Here is a 25,634-nt window from a genome sequence, read left to right on the forward strand (position 1 = left end):
ATTTAAAAAATATATGCAGTATAACTGTAAATTTAATATATGCAAATATTTGCAAAGCAGTTTAATATAAGGTAGTTTGGAAAGAAGGCATTAACAGTTAAGGGGATCAAGAAAGATTTAAAGTAGAAGTTGTCTGAATTGTCTTTAAACGGAAGGACTCTAAAAAAGTAGAAATAAGAAGAAAGTACATTCCAGGGATGAAGAAAGACCATTGCAAAGACATGGACTTGGCAAGATCTGGAAACTCATTAGCTATTTAGGATAATGCCATGATTATGAACCTGAAAAACTGGAAAAAATCATAATAGAAACAGTAAAGTTTGAAACAGTAGAGGGTTTAGGAAGGAAGGTATTGAGTTCAGTTTTAGGCATACTGGGACGAGATTTTTTAAAAGAGGTAAAGACAAAATGACAGAATAGCTGAAAGAAATATAGCAAGCTCTCACTCTGCAAAACTCCTCTAAAGAGATCTAAAAAATGGGCCAGACTGAATCCCGATCAGGAAATCTAAGAAAAATTATGAGTAATTTTTCTAGCCCTGGTCAACATAAAGAGACAGACAGGTCTATGGACAACAGGGACGGTATCTAATCAAGAGAATGTCCAATCCTAAAGAGTACATCAGCATCCAGAAACTAAAGAGGATAGAGGCTGTATTCAAGGGCAAGAAGAGGTATCAGACCAATTCCAGAACAGAGAGAACTTATTCAGAATCAAGGAACATGAGACAGCTGGCAACTTTGTTGGAGACCACCAAGTTCCAGAACAGAGAAAAGTGAAGCCTGAGAATATTAAAGAAAGAGACACAAGCTAAGTACAGAAGCAGTCTACTGAACCCCCAAAGGAGGCAAGTCTATATGTCTCTTCCTCATGCCCAAATCTAGGTCAGAAATTTACAGAACTGAGACCACTGAATAGCAATCAAACTTGCCCTGGGTCAGATCACTTTATGAACACTGAAAGTTTGCAAGTCTGCAAACCTAAGTTATTCAGGAGGTCATGGAATGAATACCTTGACCCTTAATACTTTCCAAAAAAGAAGAGCAGGACTAACCCAAATATTCTGTCCAGAAGTGCACAAGGGCTGGTGGTCTCAACACAAAATACAGTTAGGGGAAAAAAAACACATTGGAAGAACCATCAAACAAATAAAAATGAATACCACAATTAAAAACTATTCTGATGCTTAAAACACAACCCTGGAAGACAAAAATGATTCCAAAACATCCAAAAACAAATCTCCAAAGAAAAACATACCTTGAGCACAAATTTAACTAGGTCCTGGAAGTAATGAAACAAGATCTTTTAAAAGAGTTTTAAATGTTTTTTTTTTGTTTTTTTATCCATGAAATGAGAGCACTAGAGAAAAAAATGAAAAGAAGAGCAATGCAAGAAAGAATTGGAAGGAGTTATTAACAGCTTGGGGAAAAAAAGGTAAAAAATTTTGATCAACCAATAAAATACTCTAAAAATCAGAATGGATAAAATAGAAGCTAATAATTCCATAACATAGCAAGAAATATTAAAACAATTAGTGCTCTATTTACTGCACTATTTAGCTGCCTCCAAATACTACCAAATTTGACTGTATAGTTACATGATCCTCAAGCCCTGTCTCTCATTGTGAAACCTGTAACTAGTTAAGGAATTTAAAAAAAAAATACCAGCTTTTTTAAAGGTTTAAATCAGGAGGTAATTATTTAAATCCCAATAATCATTTTGTAGTGGTAGGTTTAGTGTTCTCTTCTATTAGTAACAGCATTGAATTCCTGTCTGTCCATCCCTGATATAAATACTCAAATAAAATTGTGATGCTCTAAATTCAATAGTATACAAAACTCTACTAAACTATCTTGGGAATACTTTTGGAAAGGGATTATAGCCAATTATTTTAAATGGTGAAGTATATAGTACAATGCCCCACATACTATTAAACATGGGAGTTATAAGATGAAAAGAGTACAAATTTGTCAGTCTCTGAGTAAATGCTATGCTCATTAGAAAAAGAAGACATAAACTGCAGTCAGAGGAACACATATCTTTTACATGGAAAGAGACGACTTAGGTGGTATGGAGTAGTTTTAGCACAAGAGTCAGCAGACTATGACTTGCAGGCTAAATGAAGCTTATAGCTTTTTCTGTACAGCCAACAAGCTAAGAATGGTTCTTACATTTTTTAAATAAAGTTTTATTGTATTCTAAAATAGAAAAATCATACTTAGCTAATGGGTTGTACAAAAATAGGGAGAAAGTTGAATTTGGCCCTTGGGCCTTGGTGTGTCAACCTCTAAGGAGAACTAGAAAAGCTCTCACTCTGCAAAACTCCTCTAAAGAGATCTAAAATCTAAGATCTATCCTCTAAGGAGGATAATATATGGTTTCAAGTCCACTATGCCTTAATGGGCCTCATTTTCCAACCTTCAAAATGAAACTATCATACTCATCTTGAATTTTTAGGATGGTTTTATAGAAATATAGGAATGGAGACCAGACCAGTGATTTTATTAGTACAGGGAACTCTAGATGAGGAAACTCACTCTCCCAATGCAGGGAAACATTTTCTATGAAGCATAAAGTTTTAGACAGTGCCCTGTATCATAGAGTGGACAGTGCTTAAAGAAGTAGATGGGGTCATAGTGACAGAATGAGACTGGAAAACTTGAATCCAGGTATGTCTGGCTTCAAATCTAGCCTCCACACACGAGGTCATTCTGTTGTTTTAAATAATACTGAGAAAATGGAAACACTGAAATAAAAAACAAATGAAAAAAGAAGAGAACTTCCAAATCTCAGAAAATACAGGTTGCCCCACAATGTATTACTTTTGTTTTAAGCTATTAAAACTATTTAATAGATTTTTTAAGCTTCAAGCTTAAAACTCCAGTAAGATATAGGATGCTTTTTATATTATAGAGAAGTAAACATCAAAATATTTTGAGACTGGTTAAAAAAAGGCAAGTGGATCAATGGAAAGAAATAATCAGAAATATTTGAATTTAATGACTCAGGGTCCAATAAACACCAAAACTTGAACTGCCTAGGAAAGAATTCTTTTCCTGACAAGAATTACTGTGAATAATGCCAAGAGGTATGGAAAAACTGAGTTGAAATGAATATCTTTAGCCTCTTGGTTCCTGCCTCACTGCCTCACTACTTCCCCACTGCAAATCTATCCACCACTGAGGGCCCTATCACCTCCAAGAACCAATATAAAACCCTGTTTGGCATTTAAAGCCCTTTACAAACTGGCCCCCAATTTACCTTTCTGGTCTTCTTATGTTTTCCTCCTCCCTACTCATAGCAGTTTAGTAACCCTATCCTCTTTGCAGTTACTTATACAAGACATCATATCCTGACTGCAGGCATTTTCACTGACTGAACTGGAATTATTTCCATTCTCATTTCTGACTTCTGGTTCTAAGGCTTTTATCAAGTATCAACTAAAATCACAGCTTCTATGTTCCTGATTCCCCCTTATTGCTAATAGTCTCTTCTCTCTGTTGATTATCTCCAATCTTTAATATATACATATATTTATAAACATAGATACTGAACTTTTTTGCATAGAATTCTGATTGTGAAATTTTGAGAATAAGGACTATCTCTTGCCTTTCTTTGTATTTTTAGGGCTTGGCAAAATGTCTGGGGTAGTTAGGTAGCACAGTAGACCGGCTCATTTGACCTGTGGGGAAACTGAGGCAGACAAGGTTAAGTGACTCAACCAGAGTCACACAGCTAGTAAATATCTAAGGCCAGATTTTAACTCAGGAAAAAGAGTCTTCCTGACACTAGGCCTGACATTCTATCCACTGTGTCACCTAGCTGCCCCAGTCAAAGGATAGAGGAAAATAACAATAACTATATATATAATTTTAAGTGCACAAAACTGTATGACTTTTTGTAACAAAATTGTATAACTACATAATGAAACAATGAACCATGATCATATCACCTGTCATTATTCCTGGATGTATGGCATCAGTCTGTCTCCTTGTGGTCCCATTTACCACCCTTAGAACTTTCTGAACTTAATACCTCTCCCTGGGCCAACACTCCCCTAGGTTTGCTGTTTCCCCCCTTTTAGAATGTAAGCTTCTTGAGGTCTTTGTTGTTGTATTTGAATTATCAGTGCTTAGTATAGTTCTTCAACTATGCTAGGTACTTAATAAGCACGTTTCATAAATTAATCCATAATGAGATATATACAGATCAAATATTTCAGAAGTTTCACCTCATATCCAGATCTAAGTAAAGATGACCAAAGAGGCAGAATAGCCAATGCTGAAAGGAGATGGATAAACATAAGAATACTAACACATTGGTGGTAGAACTGTCCAACTATTTTGGAAAGCAATTTGGTATGATACAAGGAAAGTAACTAAAATATCCATAGCTTTTGATACATAAATCCCAGAGTTATTGGTATGTCTCAAGAAAGTCAATAACAAAAAGTTTCACATATTAAAAATTGGTTTATAATTGGAAAGAAAATAGATCCCTAGCAATTGAGGAAGGACTAAATGAGTTGTAATAAATAAATGCAATTGAATATTACTCTGCAGTAATGAATTATGACAAATACAGAGAAACATGATAAAAAGACTTGCATAAACTGCTCCAGTATTAAGTAGAACTAGAAAAATAATATATATAGTGACTAAGGCAATATAAATGGAGAAAACAAAAACAATCAAAACTAAATGACGTAAAATTATAATGACCAAGTTTGGACCCAAAGAAGAGATATGAGAAGGTTTCTCCCTCTCTTGTTTCCAAAAATCAAGAACTATGGAGTGAGGGGAGAATATTACAGATGTCAGAATTTTTCAGTGAATTGATTAATTTTGCTGAATTTCTGAACTTTTCTATAAGCATATATGTGCACATTTAATAATCTTTCCAACATAGCTAAAAAGTAGAGTTTTTTTTCTTCCACATAAATCTAAAGCTTTTTGGTTCAACCAAGCCAAGATGTACTTTGTCCATAGCAGATATTTAATAAACATTTCCTGACTCAAACTGAATTTAAATCTATAAAATAGACTACTATGTAACAGCAGTTGTTAAGGTTTACAACCCTACTCAGTACATTGAACTAGGTATCACTGAGGAATTTAAAAAGTCAGATCTGATTATATTATTCCTATTCCCAGAAATCTTTATAATTTCATATTATATATTTTTAAACCCTTAACTTCTGTGTATTGGCTCCTTGGTGGAAGAGTGGTAAGGGTGGGCAATGGGGGTCAAGTGACTTGCCCAGGGTCACACAGCTGGGAAGTGTCTGAGGCCGGATTTGAACATAGGACCTCTCTTCTCTAGGCCTGACTCTCAATCCACTGAGCTACCTAGCTGCCCCAATTTCATATTATATTAAAGAAAAATTAATTAAGCTATTCTAGTTTGGCTTCAATCAGTCTTTCTGACCTTAATTCCTTTTCTCTCACTCTTCATTCAAACAACATAAACTACTAGTTCTTTTACCACCTCATCAAGAATTGCTCAATTTATTTTTCTTATTATCAATTTTCTTCTTGAGAACAAATTAATGAAAAATTAGTAAAGCGCTTTTCAAACTTTAAAGTGGCACATAAATGTTAGCGCTGTATTATTGTTGAAATATAGCTCATTCATCAAAGGCCTAGAACAGTGATTCCCAAAGTGAGTGCCACCACCCCCTGGTGGGTGCTGCAGTGATCCAGGTGAGCATTTATCTTTCCTATTAATTGCTATTGAAATGTAAAAAAAATTAATTTCCAGGGGGCTAAGTAATATTTTTTTCTGGAAAAGGGGCGGTAGGCCAAAAAAGTTTGGGAACCACTGGCCTAGAAGATCACATGTGAATCTTTCCATGATGCCTATCTTGCTCCCTCCAATTAATCTTTCCTTTCTTACATTTTTTATTCTGCAAAAATTGAGAGTCATTGGGCTTTTCAGCATGGGAAACATTACTTAGAACAGTGCTTTAGAAATAACATTTTGGTAGCTTTATGCCTGATGAATTTATGAGCAGTCAGACTTAACATGGTAAAGGCAACTAGAAGGTTATTGCTGTAGTGTTTGAGTGTGATGATTCGGACCTTTCTTACATTTTCTTAAAGCACTTTTAATCATTCTGTTGGTCTCTCATAATTATTACTAACATAGGAACTGCATCTGATGATGTACATAATATTTTCCTTTCATTGTAATGGCCTCTGTCAGAGAAATATTTGCAAAGAAAGAATTCTTTAAGGATCTAGAAGGAAGTAGCTCAAGCATAGTGGGGATCCCAAAAGACCTAGTAGCTTCTACTAAAAACCAATGAAGATCTTAAAATAAATTATTCCAAAAGACAAAAAAGATAGGCATACAACCAAGAATAACTTATTCTGTAAAGGTAAGCATAATCCTAAAGGGGAAAAATTGAACCCTTCAATGGAATGTAAGAATTTCAAGTATTTCTAATGATACAAATACAAGAGTCAAGAGAAACAGAGAAGTGTATTTGAACAATCGTAAGATCCTGTAAGATGATATAGTGTTAGCCTTTTAGTAAGGTGACAAAGCATAAAAGCTTTGAAAGTAGCATGTACAGTTTATTTTTTAAAGGGGCACAAAAGGGAAATTTGTACTTTTATATATTCTCTTCTTTTTTGTGTTCCAGTTTTTATGGAAATTCTGTCTCTCTCCTTCCCACCCCCCTCTATTCCTCTCTTTCTGTTTTTAAGTTCAGAATTTAAAAAATTATTTTAAAAGTATGGAAATGAGAAAACATGCATATGGCTCTATCTATAATTATTATGTTTACTTAATTTTTTCCCTAATAATACTATATTACTGAGATACAAATCCCACTCTCTACCTACAACTGACTTATCTTCTTCAACCCAGATTCCCACTCCAGATTCACTTACCTTCTTTGGGCACTCTGAAATGCCTGCTCTATAACTAACAAATTTGTGAAATTTCATCTTAAACCTTTTCTTTTCTCCCTCTGCCATTCTCTCACTCCGACAAAGACCTGGCTCTCTCTTGATAACAATAACATCTAGGGCTACTCTTTCCAGTACTAGTTGCTTTTTCATTTATACCTACAACTCACTAGTCTGGCTCAGACTTACGCTCTACCCTACCCCCACCCTCTTACTAGGGAAGTTAAACACATGCACTGATCCTCCCTCAAACACCTTAACTTTCTATTTCCTCAATCTATTCAGCTCCCATTTCCTATTTCTCCACTGCCCCTCAACTACACATGGAGATGACCATACTTCTGATCTTGCCATCAGGGCCAAGTGTTCCACTTCAATGCACAAGATCTCCAAAATGGCCATCAGAACATCTTTTATCAGTCCCTTTTACCCTTTGTCTTATGACAACCCTCTTCATCATCCTTACCCCTTCCTTGTCTCAGCCACAGTTCAGTTCTACAATACCCTTGAAACATGAAACCCTTCCCCCCTTATCCTATTGTCTTGCCAATTCCAAACCTTGAAAACTCCTAACATCTGTGGCCTTCGTCTCTATACATGAGCTGCTGAATGGAGTTGGAGAAAATAATTGAACTATATTGATTGAGTCCACTATAAATTTATATTACATAATCTCATCAGGGTCCTCATTGCAGCAAGGCCATGACTGTATAACTCCCTAACTATTTTACTGTCTCACTCACTACTGTGGCTATTACAAACTTCTTCATCCATCTTCAGCCTCCCATGGTCCCTCTTCTCCTTAACTTAACTAAAGAGATGCTCCACATTTAGGTAAAAAGATTGAGGCCAATTGCCAAAAGCTCCTTCTTTCCCCCTCCTCTTCATGCTATGTCATTCAGATGTCTTCCTCTACTATTTCATCTTTCACCTCTGTCTTATAAGAAAAAGTAACCCTTCTCCTTGCTGAGGCAAAACTCTCCATGATACACTTTTGATCTCATTCCATTTTGTATTCAAATAGATTGCCACCTCAACTCTACAGTCTTGGGGGGCAGAGCCAAGATGGCAGAGAAAGTATACCTGATCTTTACCAAAAAACCCTCCAAAATTATTATATAATACCTTGAAACAAATTCTGGAGCAGCATAACCCACAAATAATGGGGTGAAATAATTTTTCAGCCCAAAACAACTTAGAAAAGATCTATTATATCAGGGTGGAAGAGAAGCACAAAGCAGCAACACTAAGGCAGGCCCCACCAGTGCAAAAATCTTGGGGGCAATTGAATCAGCAGCAAAGGCTTCTGGAGCTCTTGGTCAAAGATGGGGGGTGTCATATAACTGCCCAGAAGGAGATTATATGTATCCCTTTGTGGATTCTAGGTGCAAGACTCTTGTCATATTGCTCGTTCACAGATTCGGGACACATTCCTGGGCTGGGGCCACAGGGTGAGGAGGAGCATTAGCATACACCAACACTTGCAGCCACAGGGGATTAGGGGACCCTGGTCACAGTTCCAGTAGAAAAGAGTGCTTGTGGTTACCCACAGACCAGAGTATTACACACATCATACTGTCTTGGAAGAACTGAAAATAGACAGATCTCCAGAGCTACTTCTGAAGGCAGGTGCACAGAGAACCTGAAGCTTAGAACAGTACTCTCTTCTCCACAATTACAGAGCTTAACTTTAACAATTTTTTATTGAACATTTTTATTTAATTAATTGATTTAGAATATTTTTCCATGGTTACATGATTCATGTTTAACAATTTTTTTAAATTAAAAAAAAATAAAAAGGCTGGAAGATGAGCAAATAACAAAAAAAGAAACATCATAGAAAGCTATTTTGGTGACAGGGAATACCAAAACTCTACTGTCGCATTAATCTTCAATCCCTCCCCATCTATTGACTGCTTTCCTGTTCTCTACAAACAAGGCTATGTCTCTGAACCATTTAAAAAACCTTCACTTGGTTAGCTATCATTGTATATCTCTTCCCCCTTTCTAATGGCTAATCTTGAAAAAGCTATCTGTAATTGGTGCCCCACTTTCTCTCTTTTCACTGCCCCTATAAACCTTCTGCAGTTTATTTTTGGTACTTATCATTTAACTAAAATTACGCTCTCTAAAATCAAGTGATCTTTTTTCAATTCTTATCACTCTTGAATTCTCTGAAGTCTTTGACACTTGTTCACCCTCTTCTCCTTGATAGTCTTTTCTATTAGGTTTTCTTGGTGATGTTCCCTCCTGTTTTTCCTCCTCTACATACTGATAAATCTTAGTCTCTTCTGCTTTGTCTCTAGGTCATATCCATTAACTATGGTTGTTCCCTATGAGTCTCTCCTGGTCTCTTCTCCCTCTCTATTATCTCTGTGAAGGTTCTTAATCAATTTACATGATTCTAATTAGCATCTCTATGCAGATGAGCCCCATATATTTATACATTTCTAACTTATTTTCTCCTGACTTACAGTCTCACATCAGCTACCACACATTTCAAATTAGATGTCCTGTATGCATCAGAAACTGAAAAATTCCAAAATAAAACTCATCATTTTCCCTTAAAACCCTTCTTTCTGGGGGTAGCTGGGAGGGCTCAGTGGATAGAGAGTCAGGCCCAGAGATGGGAGGTTCTGGGTTTAAATCTGGTCTCAGACACTTCTTAGATGTATGACCCTGGTAAAGTCACTTAATTCCTTGCCCTTACCACTCTTCTGTCTCGGAACCAATACACAGTATTGTTCCTAAGACGGAAGGTACGGAAGGTAAGAGTTTTTTTTAAAAAAAAAAATTTAAGCCTTCCTTTCTTCATAACTTCCCTATTACCCTTGAGTGTACTACCATCCTCTCAGTCACACAGGCTCATAACTTTAGTGTCATCCTCAATTTTCCATTTGATCTCAACATACAAATACAATTTTCTGTCATCTTATCATTTCTACAGAAATAACTAAAGACTTTTTAAGCATAAAAATAATTTACACTATAATATCAATATTACAAATTATATAATATCAAAAATTTAAATATGAAAATTTTGGGGAACTATAAACTAATGAATAATGAAATGAGTAGAACCAAGATGACAATTATGACTCATATAGTGAAGACTCTGTAACAATAAAATGGCCACTAATGATTCTGAAGGATAATGATGAAACATATTATCTATTAAAGAAATTAATGGATTTAGAGATACAGAACATACATTCAAATACCTATGTTATCTATATTTGTTTACAGTCATTGAGAACATTTTTTATTTCTTAATCATGTATATTTGTTACAAGAAATTTGTATTTTATTCTTTTCTTTTTCCCAAAGAGGGATGCAGAAGTAGGTGAGAAAGAAACTAGATTTCCATTAAAATAATCCTTACCTTTGTGATAATTAGATTAAGTCTGCACTGTCCATCTTTAGATTTAATCACCAAAGGTGAGAGCACCTCTAATTCTGGGAGGTCTGTAACCCACGTGTGCTAGAGTGGGTGAAAAATCAGAATCAACTGACTGCCCCCTAGGTAGTACTATGAGAAGAGTCTATTATGATTGGACAAGAAAATTAGGAGGGAGGCACAGGAAGTGATGCATAAGTGACCCCTTTAAAAAGGAGAAGGTCCTCAGTCAGCTGGGAGTTGCTGGTGAAGAGCGTGGCTGATGAAGGAGCTTTTCTGGTCCATGGAGGAATGCTGGCTGGAATGCTAAAACCTTGGTGAGTTTAAAGACTGACTGAATCTTCCTGAACTTCTCTTAAGGAACTTCTTTTAATAGACTCTGTGAATGAAGCTTTGCTTCATTCACCTCCTGGCCTCTGGCCCTTTGACTCTTGGCTGAGGGTTAATTAGATCTACCTGGATTAATTAGAGGATCTTAGTAATTTACCTATTGTGTTAGATTCTTATTTCCTCTCTCTCTTCTCAATTGTAAATAAACTTCCATAAAGTCAATTTTGATTTGAGGTTATTCCTAAATTGGGGAGATTTCCCCTGGCGACCACCTTTTAATATATTGAACCGAAAAACCCCTTTTCCCCCTTACATCTTCTATCTTAGAATCAATACTGTGTATTGGTTCTAAGGCAGAAGAGTGGTATAGGCTAGGCAATGGGGGGTTAAGTGACTTGCCCAGGATCACTCAGCTAGGAAGTGTCTGAGGCCAGATTTGAACCCATCAGGACAGAATAAATAGTGGGAGCTCAGATTTCCTGAAGGGCAATGTGAATATTAATCACTTCCACACTTTAGGGGTAAAGGCGGTTATTTACAAACTCCCAGAAAAAGGAAAAATGACTACTTTATTAAATTCTTCCAAGTCTCAAGAAGATATACACATAAATAAAAAAACAGAGATATTAAAAAATTTTCTTTGGCAGGAAACCTACTGCTATCATGCACTGTCTACAACCTAAATAGAGTTATATACTTAAAGTCATGTCCTTGTAGAATGTTTAGATTCATTCTAAATTAATATAAACGGTTATTTAACTAGTATTACATACAGGCTGTTCACAACAAAGTAATACTTAATTATTAATTGATATTGTAATATGTAGGCATTCTATACCACAACTGCATGTTTCTGAAATAATATCAATTAAGTACAAATAAAATATTTTTCATCTCAGCAAATATATTAATTCTGAAAAGGATGGATTTGAATCTTCTGTAGTAGCAAATGCCCCTACATAATTTCATTAAAAATTGCTTAATGTTCAAATATTCAATAGGCCACTGGGTTCTGGACTACAGGCATAATAGAGAAGGGAAAAAAAGCTGGCACTTAATTTCCCTGAACTAAAGACCTATCTCCTTTCCAAAATTGGTCCAAATATAGTGTTAAAAAATGAGATCAAGATTTATGAGTAATCATTTCTGATAAAGAAAGGAAATTCAGCAAGTATATCTTAAGGAATGTTTCAAAGAAGAATGTCTCAAAGATTATACCTAATTTTGTTTTCACTCCTTTCTTTTTTTTTTTTAATGAAAAACAAACTAGGTCTCTATTTTACCCAGGCTGAGAATGCAGTGGCCACTTACCAACATGATCCCATTTTGGTGATCAAAAACTTTGATTACTTCATTTCTTTTTTTTTTTAAACCCTTACTTTCTGTCTTGGAGTCAATACTGTGTACAAGGCAGAAGAGTAGTAAGGGTGGGCAATGGGATTTAAGTTGCCCAGGGTCACACAGTGAGGAAGTATCTGAGGCCAGATTTGAACATAGGACCTCCCGTCTCTAGGTGTGGCTCTCAATCCACTGAGCTACCCAGCTGCCCCTGATTGCTTCATTTCTGACCTGGGCTGGTTCCCACTTCCTTCAGTGGGCTGGCAGCTCCCAGTTCCCAGTTGGCCTAATATATTGGTGATGAATTTAGTGCAAAGATTCAATTGATTTAGTCTCAATCTCCCTAGTAGTAGGGATATTGCTTAATTCTAAGAAAACAAAAATGTGCTGATTTTAAATAATACATGTTTAACACAAATGAAGAGTCTATAATGGCAAAAAAAGAATTATATTTGCTTCAATTTCTGTTTAAATAATTATCTTTACAGCTTTATCATAAAGAAACCAAACCATAAGGATTTATGATCCTTCTGTAATAGCATATGTAAACTGATGTAACAGCAAAAGTACAGTATTTAGCCAGAGGACCTGAACCCTACACTTACACTAAGTCTAAGAAATTCATAATCTCAATTTCTTTATCTGAAACATGAAGGAACTGGACTGGATGACATCAAAGATCCCTTTGACTTCTAAATCTATGATCCTAGTAGTCTATAAATTTGTTCAATAGATTTTCATTTTTACATGTTTTCAATATAATTTTTTAAACTTTCCACAAGTCTTGTTCTAACCCCTTATCTTGAGGTGGTATTGGCTCTTCAAAACCCATGCCACTGGAGGACAAACTCTAGCAGTTTCTACCAGGCCAGAAAAAGATTTGAATATGGCCTCAGGGATGGTACAACTTCAGTACCAACTTAATTATGGGAGGCTTGTCATCAAGTTCGCTGTGGGGTACTGAATTTTCCCACTACACAGCAACTCTTAAAGCCCATCCACAAAAGCAGAGAAGACTTATAATCTCCACCAACAGAGGAAGAAGGGATACAAAGATGCACAGACCTAGATGCATATGTACACACACACACACCTTCTCTACTGGTACAGTTTACATGTATGTACATATACAAAAAGAAGTATGATATATACACATGAACACATGTGCTCATACACATATATATGATATATCTTTGCTTTTGCTCAGCATACTGTGCCCATATCTAAGAAATTAAAATTATTTTCCAACAAAATCTTCTCACATAATGCAAAATGTGAACAATTCATATTAATTTTTTGTAACAGCATCTAGTATTTTCCCTACTGTATGGTTCTTAGAACTCTTAAAATGAAAGCAGGTACCTAAACTTTTCTTCCAGTAATACAAATACATAAGACGACATAAATGCAGTATTTTGCAAAGTGTATATTTGCTTTGGTATATCTTTATCTCTGCAAGGTTATCACTAAAGAGATTTTTTTTTAACATTCACCTTTAGCTGCAGTGTCTTCACTAAATTTTCAATCTTCCGTTCGGCAGCTTTAAGCTTCCTAGAATCCTCTGAGTCTTTAAAACACCTCTTTGGGGACAGAGACCTTGAACGTTTCACAGGTGGTTCCTCGAGAATAAAACAAGGACATGGTTGAACTAGTTGGAACACTGGATTATGAAAGACATGCAAAATTAAAGAACAAGTAATTTTGAATACTAATAATGAATTATAAAAAAATCCTGCATGGAATACCAGAGAAATAACAAGCAGAATTACCACAGTGCTACCGCTAAAGGTTTCTCTGTGACTCGTTAATGAGAATATTCATTTACATTTACATTGTTTCTTTCAGAATAATGATGTCCCATTAGGGAAGACTAAAGGGTTATAGACTCAGAAATGCAAGAAACCTCATTACAAAGGAGGGGATAGAGGCTGGTCTAATTGCTCTATAAGGGTCCAAGGTTACACTTGATAGGACAACCAGAAACAAGAGGGAAAGGATTTTTTTTCCCTTTGAAATAGTTTAACACACTGTGAAGTTGAAGGAACAATATGCTTGAGGAATATAAATACAACAGACAGTAGATCTTATACCATAATGACCATATGGTCATTAACTATAATGTGGCTAACTAGAGACAAGAATATGTGTTTATATTATGTACAGCTTCATATAGCAATCTGGAGAAGGAATATGTGAAAGCACCACTATTAAGCTGGGCAGTATCTTGTTCATACTTTCTTCATGTCCTCATGAAAAAAAGAAATAAAGTTCCATTCGGAACATTCCCTATCTTTTTCTTAATTTTTGTGAGGAACAATGATGTGTCCAGGAGTATTTTTCAACTTCAGTAACATACAAACAAGCTAACATTAGGACTAAAAATTATTTCATTTAAATACATAATATTATGTGTTTATCTATGTTACTCAAAAATGGCAAAAAAATACTCTAGTTATGCCAAATGAGCATTTTTTCTAAAAATTCTGAATGATTTTTACAGTAAGCAAATAAAATATCACCTAAGATCTCTAATTTTAAGTAGCTATTGTAGATTTTTTGTTCAATTTATAGAACAAATAATTGGCAAGTGCTAAAAGAAGAAATTATTTGTATTAATCAACATCTTAATCCCACAGATTTTCTAGAAAAATATTTTATCATTAAAAGAGTAACACATTTAGATTAAGGAATATGCAGATGATTAAGTAATAAAGTTTGAAGAGAAGTATTTTGAAACTCCTTATTTTAAGAAGAAAAATGGTTTTATTAACTGACCCAAAGACATTTTTAGAATATCATATTGTTACATTGATATTTTAATTAGATTAAGGTTTCTCATCATCTTTGGGGCAATGCCAACACATCTAATGATGACTTTAAAAGGAAAACAAACATTGGATTGTTTTTATGTGAATAATATACTACTTTAAATCTCCCATTTTCTTCATTAATTCCAATAGAGGTTCTTCTGTGTATTTGTGATAAGGGAAAAATGAATGAACACTATTTTACTGTATACAAATTATTTTGGTATATGTAAATAAAATATATAAATATATAGGAGGTAAAGAGAACCTGTGATTTGATTTGTGTAGGCAGTTCCCTAGCTGCCTTCTATCAATACAGGTCAACAACTCCTCAACAAATCATAATTTAATATTTCCTGGGAGACTGAGTGGTTAAATGTCTTGCCCAAGATTCTACAGTAAGTATATGCCAAAAGCTAGTCTTGAACACTACTAATCTCAGATGTAAAATATAATATCTAAATTAAAAATTAAAAATTTTGAAACTTCTGGTTTCTAAAACACAGTTTATAAGTCCTAATGTTTTAGCTTGAGATCTAAAGCCATTATAAGCTGAAATGAATGTGTCATACTCGATTAGCATTATATCTATTACTGATTTTTAATATCAACAAAATAAATGTTCATTTTTAGGCAAAATAAACATACCAGTTTTTGATTGCATGGGACCTGATAAATATTCATTTTTTAAATGTATACAAAATTGTCCTTCTAAGTAATTTATTTATAAATCTATTATGTTTTGCATAACAAAGTGAAACTTTCTACATCAAACTGATGGTTATTCTAATAAGTCTTTGGAAGATAATTCATTTTAATAAGTTTTTAAAATAAGAGCTAGTAAATTTATTTTAGTTTTTTTTTTTAGATCTTCCCCCAAGCAAAATTGTTTGACTAAAATCATCATGTATACCCAGTAGTAGAACTTCTTTACCTCACGTATTTTTCTAGTTCCTGAGATGATACTTCCTATGTGAATACTGGTGGAGGAACTATTCTCTGATAGTTTAAAATTTCCTATTTTCAGCTTCTCCTGTAAAAACTCAATTTCAGATTTCTGTGACACCATTAAGGTTTCTAAACTAGAAAGTGATGGCTGTTGAAATTCCTATAAAAAATAGATACCAAATTACTTTAGAATAATTCAAGCATTCAGATTAGTAGAAAGTTCTTAAAAGGTTCTCCTTAGTAACAAGCTATTTACCCTATTACAGTCAAGAAATAGACAGAATTCTAATATTTCAACTGCAACATTTCTCAGTTAATCTAAAGTCTAAGCAAATATTTCCTTAAATAATATTATCAAAAATATTTGCAAACACATAGGAAGGAAAAATCAAATGGAAAGCCTGTTCTTATTATTAATAAAAGAAGAAGAATTTATGAATTATTTCCATTTCAGTTGAAAGAATATCTTATCAATTGGGAAATGGCTAAATGAATTGTGGCATAGGACTATAATAATACAATACTTAGATATAATGATGAGCACGATGTTTCAGAAAAAAAATGAAAAAAACCTATATCAACTGATGCAATGAAGTGAGTAGGATCAGAACATTGTTCATAGTAACAACAATATAGTATGATAATCAACTGTGAAACAATTAAGTATTCTCAACTATCAAATGATTCAAGATGATTCTGAAAGACTTATGACAAATGATGCGATCCATTTCCAAAGAAGGAACTTATGAAGTCTGAATGAGGATCAAAACACATAATTTTTCATTTTATTTTATGTGTATTGTTTTTATTTTAAGGTTTGGTTTTTATATGAGTATTCTCTTACAACATGACCAATTTGGATCTTATAATTTCAGAAAACATTTATTAAAATTGATATTACATGTAGTTGGGAAAATAAAATATTTTTAAAAAACAAATGACTTGCATTTCAAGTACATGATTTAAAATATAAGCATTTTCTATAAAATATGTAATCTACTATCTGATTCTCTTGAGTCACAAGTAAAATAAGAATATAAATCCAGAAAATATAAGCCAGCCACTCATAACTCTACAATATATCACAGAACATTTTTTCATCATATAAAATACTTATAAGTCGCAAAACTTAATGATGTAACTCTTTAAAAAAAATTTTTACAGGAAACCTGTTGATGCTTAGTGCAATCTCAACTGGAAATATCAGAGATAATTAAAATTCATGAACATCAACAACAAAAAAAGGCAACAACTTTAATTGATAAGGGGAGATTGCTCATCTAAAAATTTTCCTTATCAATGAAATTACAGGTCTAGTTCTTGTTTCTATTATTTATACTTTCTACATTGTTACAAAAATGTTACCATACTTCTTACTTTAGTTCTAATTTGCTTTGTATTTTGTTATAAATACCTTGATATTTAAAGCCTTCTGACACTTTATCCCCACTAACTTTTCTAAATTATTTTCTCTTGTCTCTTTAACTCATACAAACCTTTATATTCCTAATTCTTTGATTTTCCACTATTACATATTCTGTTTATAAATATTTCTCTATTTGCTCATTTGCCAAAATAACAAACTTTCTTTTTTTCTTTTTTAAACCCTTACCTTGCATCTTGGAGTCAATACTGTGTATTGGCTCCAAGGCAGAAGAGTGGTAAGGGCTAGGCAACAGGGGTTAAGTGATTTGCCCAGGGTCACACAGCTAGGAAGTGTCTGAGGCCAGATTTGAACAAAGGACCTCCCATGTCTAGGCCTGGCTCTCAATCCACTGAGCCACCCAGTTGCCCCCCAAATTTTATTTCTAAAAATATTTCTACCTTCTTGCCCTCTCTTAATATTTAATCTTACCAAGAGATTATGAATTATGGTGATGGTTCATTATTAGTTCATTATGTTAGCAAATCAATTGGGAATGACTTTTCCTGGGGTAACACAAAAACTTGCCATAAAACTTTAAAAATAAATAAAACTTTTCATATCAAATATATCTGTGAATGTGTGTATATCCCTTCATTCTACATAGTGATTCTCTTTATTTTAAGATACAATTTTATTAAAATAAAAACATATAATTTCTGCACTAAAGCCTCCACTGATATTTTAGATATGTGACCCTACTTTATGCTACTAAGGGACAATCATTGGCAGAGCCTATAAATCTGTAAAAGTTTTAAATACTAGCTGAGAATGAACTCTTATTCTGTTCTCCAAAGACTAACCTCACAAAGGATAAAAAGACCCATCAATAGAGTAGCCACTGAAAAAAGATTTTTTGAAGGCGGAACAATTCACAAAGAAAGTCTACAAAGATCTGGAGGGTTTCCCAACCTACAGTGGTAGAGGAAGTACTCATATAATATAATCATGAGTTCTTCAGATATTAAAAGTAAATAATAAAGAATACCTTGTCAAGGCAGTCCAAATCCTACACTGGTTGTCCCTGTTAAAAAAACTAGGAGCAACTATTAGTTGCCCCTGAATAAGAGGCAGGAGCAATAACTTGGCATCCTTGAATTTTTTAAAAAATATTTTGGTGACTATATTTCAATATAATTGATTATCTTTGTAATTTCATATATTTTCTTTTATTCAGTTTAAAATTTATTTTAATTAGGAGTCCATAGGCTTCATCAGAATGACAAAGGGATCCATGACACAAAAAAGGTAAGAACTCTAGTACATTGGTAAATTTCCCCATGGGACATTCATAGAATAATATGGACATGAAATGCACAAGATGAAAAGGCATGCATATGAGGGCAGCTAGTTGGCTCAGTGAATTGAAAGGCAGGCCTAGAGATTGGAGGTCAGGGGTTCAAATGTGGCTTTAGACATCTAGTTGTGTGACCTTAGACAAGCCATGACCTAGTCCTAATTGCTCTTATGCCTTGGAACCCATACATAGCATTGGTTAGGGTTTTTATAAAAGGTCCAAGTGGATTATGGTCTGCAATGCAAGTACCCACCTTGATAAGATCAAAGATCCACTGAAATAATGATTTAGATGTTAAGACATTAGAATGAAAATGCAAACATTGATGAAGAAGTTTTGGAGAGATAGAGATGGTTGTTTTTTATTTTTTTAAATATCATTCACAATTGTCAAATGAAAACTGAGGATTGTGTATTTAGACAGCATATTATTCTAAATGGCCTCAGTAAAGAAATCTCAAAGTTGAAAAGAAAGATGATTAAACAAGTTTAAATGTTTTTATGTGATAATCATGACAAATATGAAACAACAAGAGATTTTGGAATGAGATCTGGCTAAGACAAATTATTCTAAGACAATTTGTAGTTAAAATATAAGGAGAACAACAAATAGATCTACCAGGTTGTTGTTTATTTTTTTTTGTAGGACTCTAGATTCCCATTAGCAAAAATAACAGAATCTCCCCCATTTCTTCTTTATGATAATGAAAAAGTAACAACCATTTATAAAAGTAAGTCACTAGAAGAGCTGCTGATTATGTCTAAGTACATATAAAACATTAGAGATGATACTAATTTAAAATCAGACAAAAATATCTCACAAAAGACTGGTATTTCTTTATTCCTTTTAATACTGGTTGAGCATAATAAATGCTTGGGCAGCTAAGTGGCACATTGGATAGAGTGCTGGGCTTGCAGTCTGGAAGACCTGAATTCAAATCAGGTCTCAGAGATTTACTAGCTATATGACCACTGGGCAAGGCACTTAATTCTATTTGCCTCATTTTCCTCATTTGTAAAATAAGTCGGAGAAAGAAATGGCAATCCACTCCAGTATCTTTGCCAAGAAAATCCCAAATGGGGTTATAAAGAATCATGTATGACTGAAAACAATTGAACAACAACAAACAACAACAATAAATGTTTGTTGTCTTAATATGACCTGAAAATGGAAAAGGTCACAAATAGAATTCTGATTAAAAAATAACAAGAAAATGATTAGAAACTACTAATATTCCCATTATCCCATTTATGGAGTTCATGTCTTAATTATCTCAGCAAGCATTGAGAACAACTTTGATAAAAATAGGAGGAAAGGGGCAGATTTTTAGAGGAAATTTTCTATATAAACTTTCATAGGATCTAGGTATTTTGAGATGGAAGGAAACATAGAGATCATCTAGTCCAGTGAGGGGCAAACTTTTTAAAGAGGGGGCCAAAGGAAAGGAAATGCTCATCTGTCAGTCTGTTTCTAAGGCAACTCTGTCAAAGTTTCATTGTATTGTATCCTACTTATTGTATTTGTCAGATTAGGAATAATGTCCCGAAGCCAGACAGAACATTTCCAGATAGAACATTTCAGGGGGCCACATCTGGCCCGCAGGCCATAGTTTGCCCATTACTGCATCAGTATACTTTTGAAGAAAATGAGACCTGAAGAAGTTCTTATTTGTCCAAAGTTATATACATTAGTATGTGAAAGATTCAGGATCCAAATCCAACTCCTCAGAGATATAGTGACATTACCAATGCACTATGCATGAAGACGTTTGTCATGATAGTCCTGCAAAAGTTCTCCATGAAAGATTTACTTGACAGCAAAGTTTCTGAATACTTCTATTTGCAAATGACATTGTAAAACTTTATCACGTCTAGTTTATTTTCCAGGAAAATTCATAGTAATGCCACTGTAGTTAATTGAGTAAGGAAAATTGAGGATAATGTCAAGGTAATGAACCTGGTAGTGTGGAAGAAGAAGGAAGAATTCATATAGGAGTTGGTTTTTTGAAGGAAAGATAAAGAATTGTCTGGAATATGCTGTGCATGAGAAGCACACAGTTTGAAATACTCAATAAGAAGTTGCTGGCCCACAATTAGATTTCAGGAGAAAGACTAGGGAATCTGCATAAGAATAATAATTAAATCTATCAGGTTTGATGATGTCACCAAGAGAAATGGTACACAAATTGAAAATAGAAAAAGTCACAGATCAGAGCCTTAGAGTTAAATAGGAGAATCAGGAGAAAGCAATGTCCCAAAATCCTAAGGAGAAAAATGTTATAAAGATCAATAAGATTAAGAGAGATACAATCATTAATTTCAAGAAAGGATTACACAAAACTACAATATAAAGCAGAATATTGACAAAATATTGCAAAAAAATTTCAAAAGATAACTAAGAAATTTAAAGAGAAAGGTAATGATTTGTTAAACTATGCCTATTTATCATAAGAGGTGCTTTTATTTCAGGGAAAAGAGAGCATGAATAGGAAGTGAGAGTAATACAATGAAACAAAGGCAACACAAAAATACATGGAAGAGAGATAAGTAAGTTCCTAAGAGGAGAGACCCTGAACAATTTTAATATTACCATGTTAAATGTAAAATACACAAAAAATTATACATAAATTCAGTTTCATATGCCATCTTTTCTAATGTTCTTTGTGTATTAAATACTTCCATTATTAATTTTATACTGAAAGATTTAAAATTTTTAATTTAATTTTTTAAATTTAAAATTTTAATTAAATAAAAGAAACTTGATGGGGGATATCATTTTCAAATGAGAGGAGAAACCAGAAATTACTGAAAGCATTAAAGAGCAAGTGACAACCCGAGTGGATCTTTGAGGATCCAAGAGAAATTTCCAAAGGTGGAAGTGGAGTTCATTGGCCTAGAACCAACTGGCATGAGGAATAAAATAAAGGCACTGAGGCAGCAAAGGCAGGCCAAATACTGCAAATGGACACGGAAGGACTCAGAATTAACCAGCAAAAGTTTAGGATAATTTTGGAAATAGTGTAGTACTTTGAAATATCCCATAAAATTCTAAATATAAAATCACTTTTCTTTAACATAATTTTTCCTAGTTAATATCACATGGCACTGAATCATGGGATAACATGACAACACAAAATTAGAATAATATACAATTTGAAGGTCAACAAAAAACTAGAAAATTGTGGGGTTTAGGCTATTATAAGGGATAAGCATGAAGTGAAAAGAAATATCAGTTATATAGTGAAAGTGAGAATTAGATAAATGAGAACAATCCACCTGATATATTAGTACCTCTGGGACATTAAAAGAAAAAAAAATAGGCTTTTAAAAAGTCATTTGGTAGGGCACTACTCCCTGAACCATTGGAAAATATATGAAGATATGTAGAAGAATTAAACAGGATGAGAAGGCAGAGAAGAATTATATTCTAGATATGTGGAATACAAAAATAAAACAAAACCTATAAGCTCTTTCCAATTATCAAAGTAACCCAAACTTTGTCTCTGCATTCAGACCTAAGTATAGAAAATGAGCATATTATGTTAAGCCATAACAAAGAAGGATGACCTGAAAGTTAATCTGATAAAAAATAGACAAAGTTCATTTTCTCAATAGAATGTAATGGACTTCTGTACTAGCAGCAATGCAATGACCCAAGACAATTCTGAGGGATTTATGGAAAAGATGCTACCCACATTCAGAGGAAGAACTAGGGGAGCAGAAACACAGAAGAAAAACAACTGCTTAGACACATGGGTCGATGGGGACGTGATTGGGGATGTAGACTCGAAACTACCACACCAATGCAACTATCAACGATTTGGAAATAGGTCTTGATCAATGACACATTAAAACCAGCGGAAATGCGAATCGGCTATGGTGGGGGGGTGGGGGTGGTCAGGGGGTGAAGAGGAAAGTAAGAGCATGAATCATGTAACCATGATAACTTTTCTAAAAAATAAAAATTATTTTAAAAAATAGACAAAGTTCATTTTCTTAAAGGCTATGCATGAAATAAAACATATTCACTATCATCTACATAGAAAAGTTTTTACTTTAATGACTTATAGTATAATTCTAGTTTTAAAGTTACTGAGGAAAACCAGGCATAGAACAGCATTGTATACCCTTGATTCAGAGTCAGAGCACCTGCAATCAAAGGCCACCTCTGATACTACCTTCGGAACTGTGAGTAACTCAACTGGTTCACCTGATCTCCTTGGCCCTGCTTTCTTATCTCTAAAAAAGAAGGGGTTTGGCTAGGTGGTCTCTGAGGTCCCTTTCAGTTCTATATCTACAGATCATAAAATATAGAAACTTATAGTGTTTTCCTGTCTAATATTCCAATAATTAATTGAAAATTAATATTTCAAACTGATTTTCTATTACACATTCACCTACTATATATTGCAATAATGTAGTTGGGTAATATGCTTTTAGTAATATAAAACATTCTCTAGTTATATAATAACTGAGAAGACTAATATGTAAGATCAATTTCTTATGTTAAATGAGTTTCCTTTTCTATTTAGAAAAAAGTAGATTGGATAAGGTGATCTTCATATCCTCTACAGCTATAAATCCTATGATTTAAGTTTACAGCTATTATATTTTTAATGTTTAATAGATATATTTTATTTTTATATCAAAGAAAAACAAAACTCATTGCTTGAATGAATTCTCTTTATGAAAAGTAACTCTTTAGCAAAAGCCCATACAGTGTGTGTCATAATATTCTGTCCTAATTAATAGTCCTCTACTTTATTAAAAAACAGGTGATTTGTTTCATCATCTGTTCTCCATGATCTTCTCTGGATTTTTCATTTAATTAGGATTCACTTTCTTTATAGTGATTTAATTATACCATTGAAATCATGGCATAATGAGTTCACTTTAGAGCCAGAAAGACCCACCCTCAGTTCAGAATATCCTACATCTGACATATGTTGGTGTGTGGCCTTGGATAAGTAATTTAATCTCTCAATGCACCAGACAACTTTCTAAGACTAGATTGTAAAGAAATGCTGAACTGTATTGCTAGAAGGAGTTTCCTTATTAACGTTTCTCTTTATTGGCAATATAACAGGTTCAGTTCCTATCATTATATCTTTTTTCTTTTGGTTCTACCTGTTTTACCCTTCATCAGTTTATACAGTTCTTTCCACACTTCTCTGAATTCCTCATAATCAATGTTTCACTGAACAATAATATTTCTTCATATTCATATGCCATAATTCGTTCTCATTTTAGTTATACTTTTTTTGCTTCCACAAAATATTGCTAAGAATCTTTGGGTATATATTAGACTATAGTTCCTTTCTTTAATTTCCTTTGGAAATAAGCCCAGAAGTGGGAGCACCAACTCAAAGTTTCATCACTTTTCTTGCATTCTTTTCAAATGATATCCAGAATGGCTGGACCACAATTCAAAGTTTCAATAGAAGTTGTAGTAATATACTTGTCTTCCAACAGCCTCTCCAGCATTAACTGTTTCTGTTGTTTTGTCACTTTTGCTAATTTGCACTGTAAAACAAAACCTTCAAAGTAGTTTTAATTATAATTTCTCTTAATTTAAATAACTTGAACACGTTTTGATATTGTCATTTATAGTGTGTAATTTCTCCTTTGGAAACTGTGTTCACATTTTTTGACCAATTTTTTGGTCAATTAAATTGATATATTCTAAAACTAACTAACAGATATAAAGCAGATATAACTGGTAACAAGAATTTTTAGTATGGGCATCATTTTTATCAGGTATGCACCAGATAATATTTTTCTATAAATTTTAGGATGTTTTTAATTCTTATTTTAATCAAATAATTAAAGTTAGATTAAAATTTAGGTTAGGTTAAATATCCACATCATAGAAAGCTTCCAAATCCTATGAAATCTCAGAGGTAAATAAATATCAAAGTTAGAGGCTATAAGGAATGAATGAGTATACCATGATTATTAAAAAGAGTATTTCATGTTATTCAATTCTATCCAACTAAATGCATAAAGTGTACTTGATATCAAAGGAAACTGAACAATAAATTCAATTAAAAATGGAAAAATTATAGCATTTTTGGTTAAAGCCAAAAGTGATACATGATAAAACTACAAATCTCCACTAATGACTCATAGTAAGTTAGACTAGGTTTAAACATTTTCTTCAGCAATAATTATTTATGATACAAAAGTTCAGTTTACAGTATCAATTAATGTTAACTTGGCAGAGAGATAAAACCAAATTAATATGTTACAATTTGTTTCAAAATTATATCTATACTAATAACGTATACTTTTCACTTATTTGAACTTAAAGGCTAAAAACAAGCTTGCAAAATTGCATATAGCTGGGAGAAAATTGTTGTTCTTCAAAATATTAAGTTTAATTTATATACATAAAGATCAAATCTTACTATGAACAGTGAATGTCCCAGTGATTAGAACAAAACCAACTAGTGCAAATTATTTAGTAAAATGATGTCTATGTAATTGTCATTAATAGGAACAAAATTCTGTATAGTAGAGTCTAACTTCATGAACAATAAAATGTGAAGGTGAAGGTTAGTGAAGGCAAAAATCATATTCCACACTTTATTAACTCCTACTTTTGTATGTAATTCTTATTCTATGATCTATAATATACCAGAACTAACAACATTGATTTATACTCCAATCAGAAAGATGACAGGGGATTTTTACTTATCACAAGAATTGACCTAAGACATGTTAAACACTTAACCCATGACATGCACATGAAAGGTTAACAATTCTGTAAGATGAATAAAATGAATGAGAATTCATTCTAAAATATATGCACTGATAACTTTTCTAAAAAATAAAAATTATTAAAAAAATAAAATAAAATAAAATATATTCACTGTCTTGCTGGTTCTAAATTTAAATATACTAAAGATTTCTTTATATTCAACAGAAACCATTATCAAAAGGTAGCTTAGGGACTTCCAAAGGTTTATGCTAAGAGCTGCCTTGTAGTATACCAATATTCTAACTGATAATATTAAGAAATTAAATGTCTTACTAAATTCTGACTTGATTCCTGGAGAGTAATTTTTAGCACTGAGATAAAAATACTTCCAAGAATTTTCTTGGAAAAATAATCCATATAGTAAAACTCTAAATTTATAACCTTAACTAAGTGTTCAATTTTTCAAGGTTTTACAAGGTGC

At 33.3% G+C, this 25,634-nt stretch overlaps 1 protein-coding gene across 1 annotated transcript in view; it reads right to left on the reverse strand.

The window, feature by feature from the left end:
* The window catches only part of CNTLN (centlein), a 427,627-nt gene that overhangs the window by 205,951 nt on the left and 196,042 nt on the right, over nt 1–25,634 (reverse strand). Inside the window, exons 9-10 of the mRNA XM_044677223.1 lie at nt 15,721–15,894; nt 13,473–13,598 (exon numbers count right to left, since the gene is read on the reverse strand). Coding sequence (XP_044533158.1) covers nt 13,473–13,598; nt 15,721–15,894 — 300 coding nt within the window. The remainder of the gene's footprint in view (nt 1–13,472; nt 13,599–15,720; nt 15,895–25,634) is intronic.

This window comes from Gracilinanus agilis, chromosome 1, assembly GCF_016433145.1.
Source record: "Gracilinanus agilis isolate LMUSP501 chromosome 1, AgileGrace, whole genome shotgun sequence".
NCBI lineage: Eukaryota > Metazoa > Chordata > Mammalia > Didelphimorphia > Didelphidae > Gracilinanus > Gracilinanus agilis.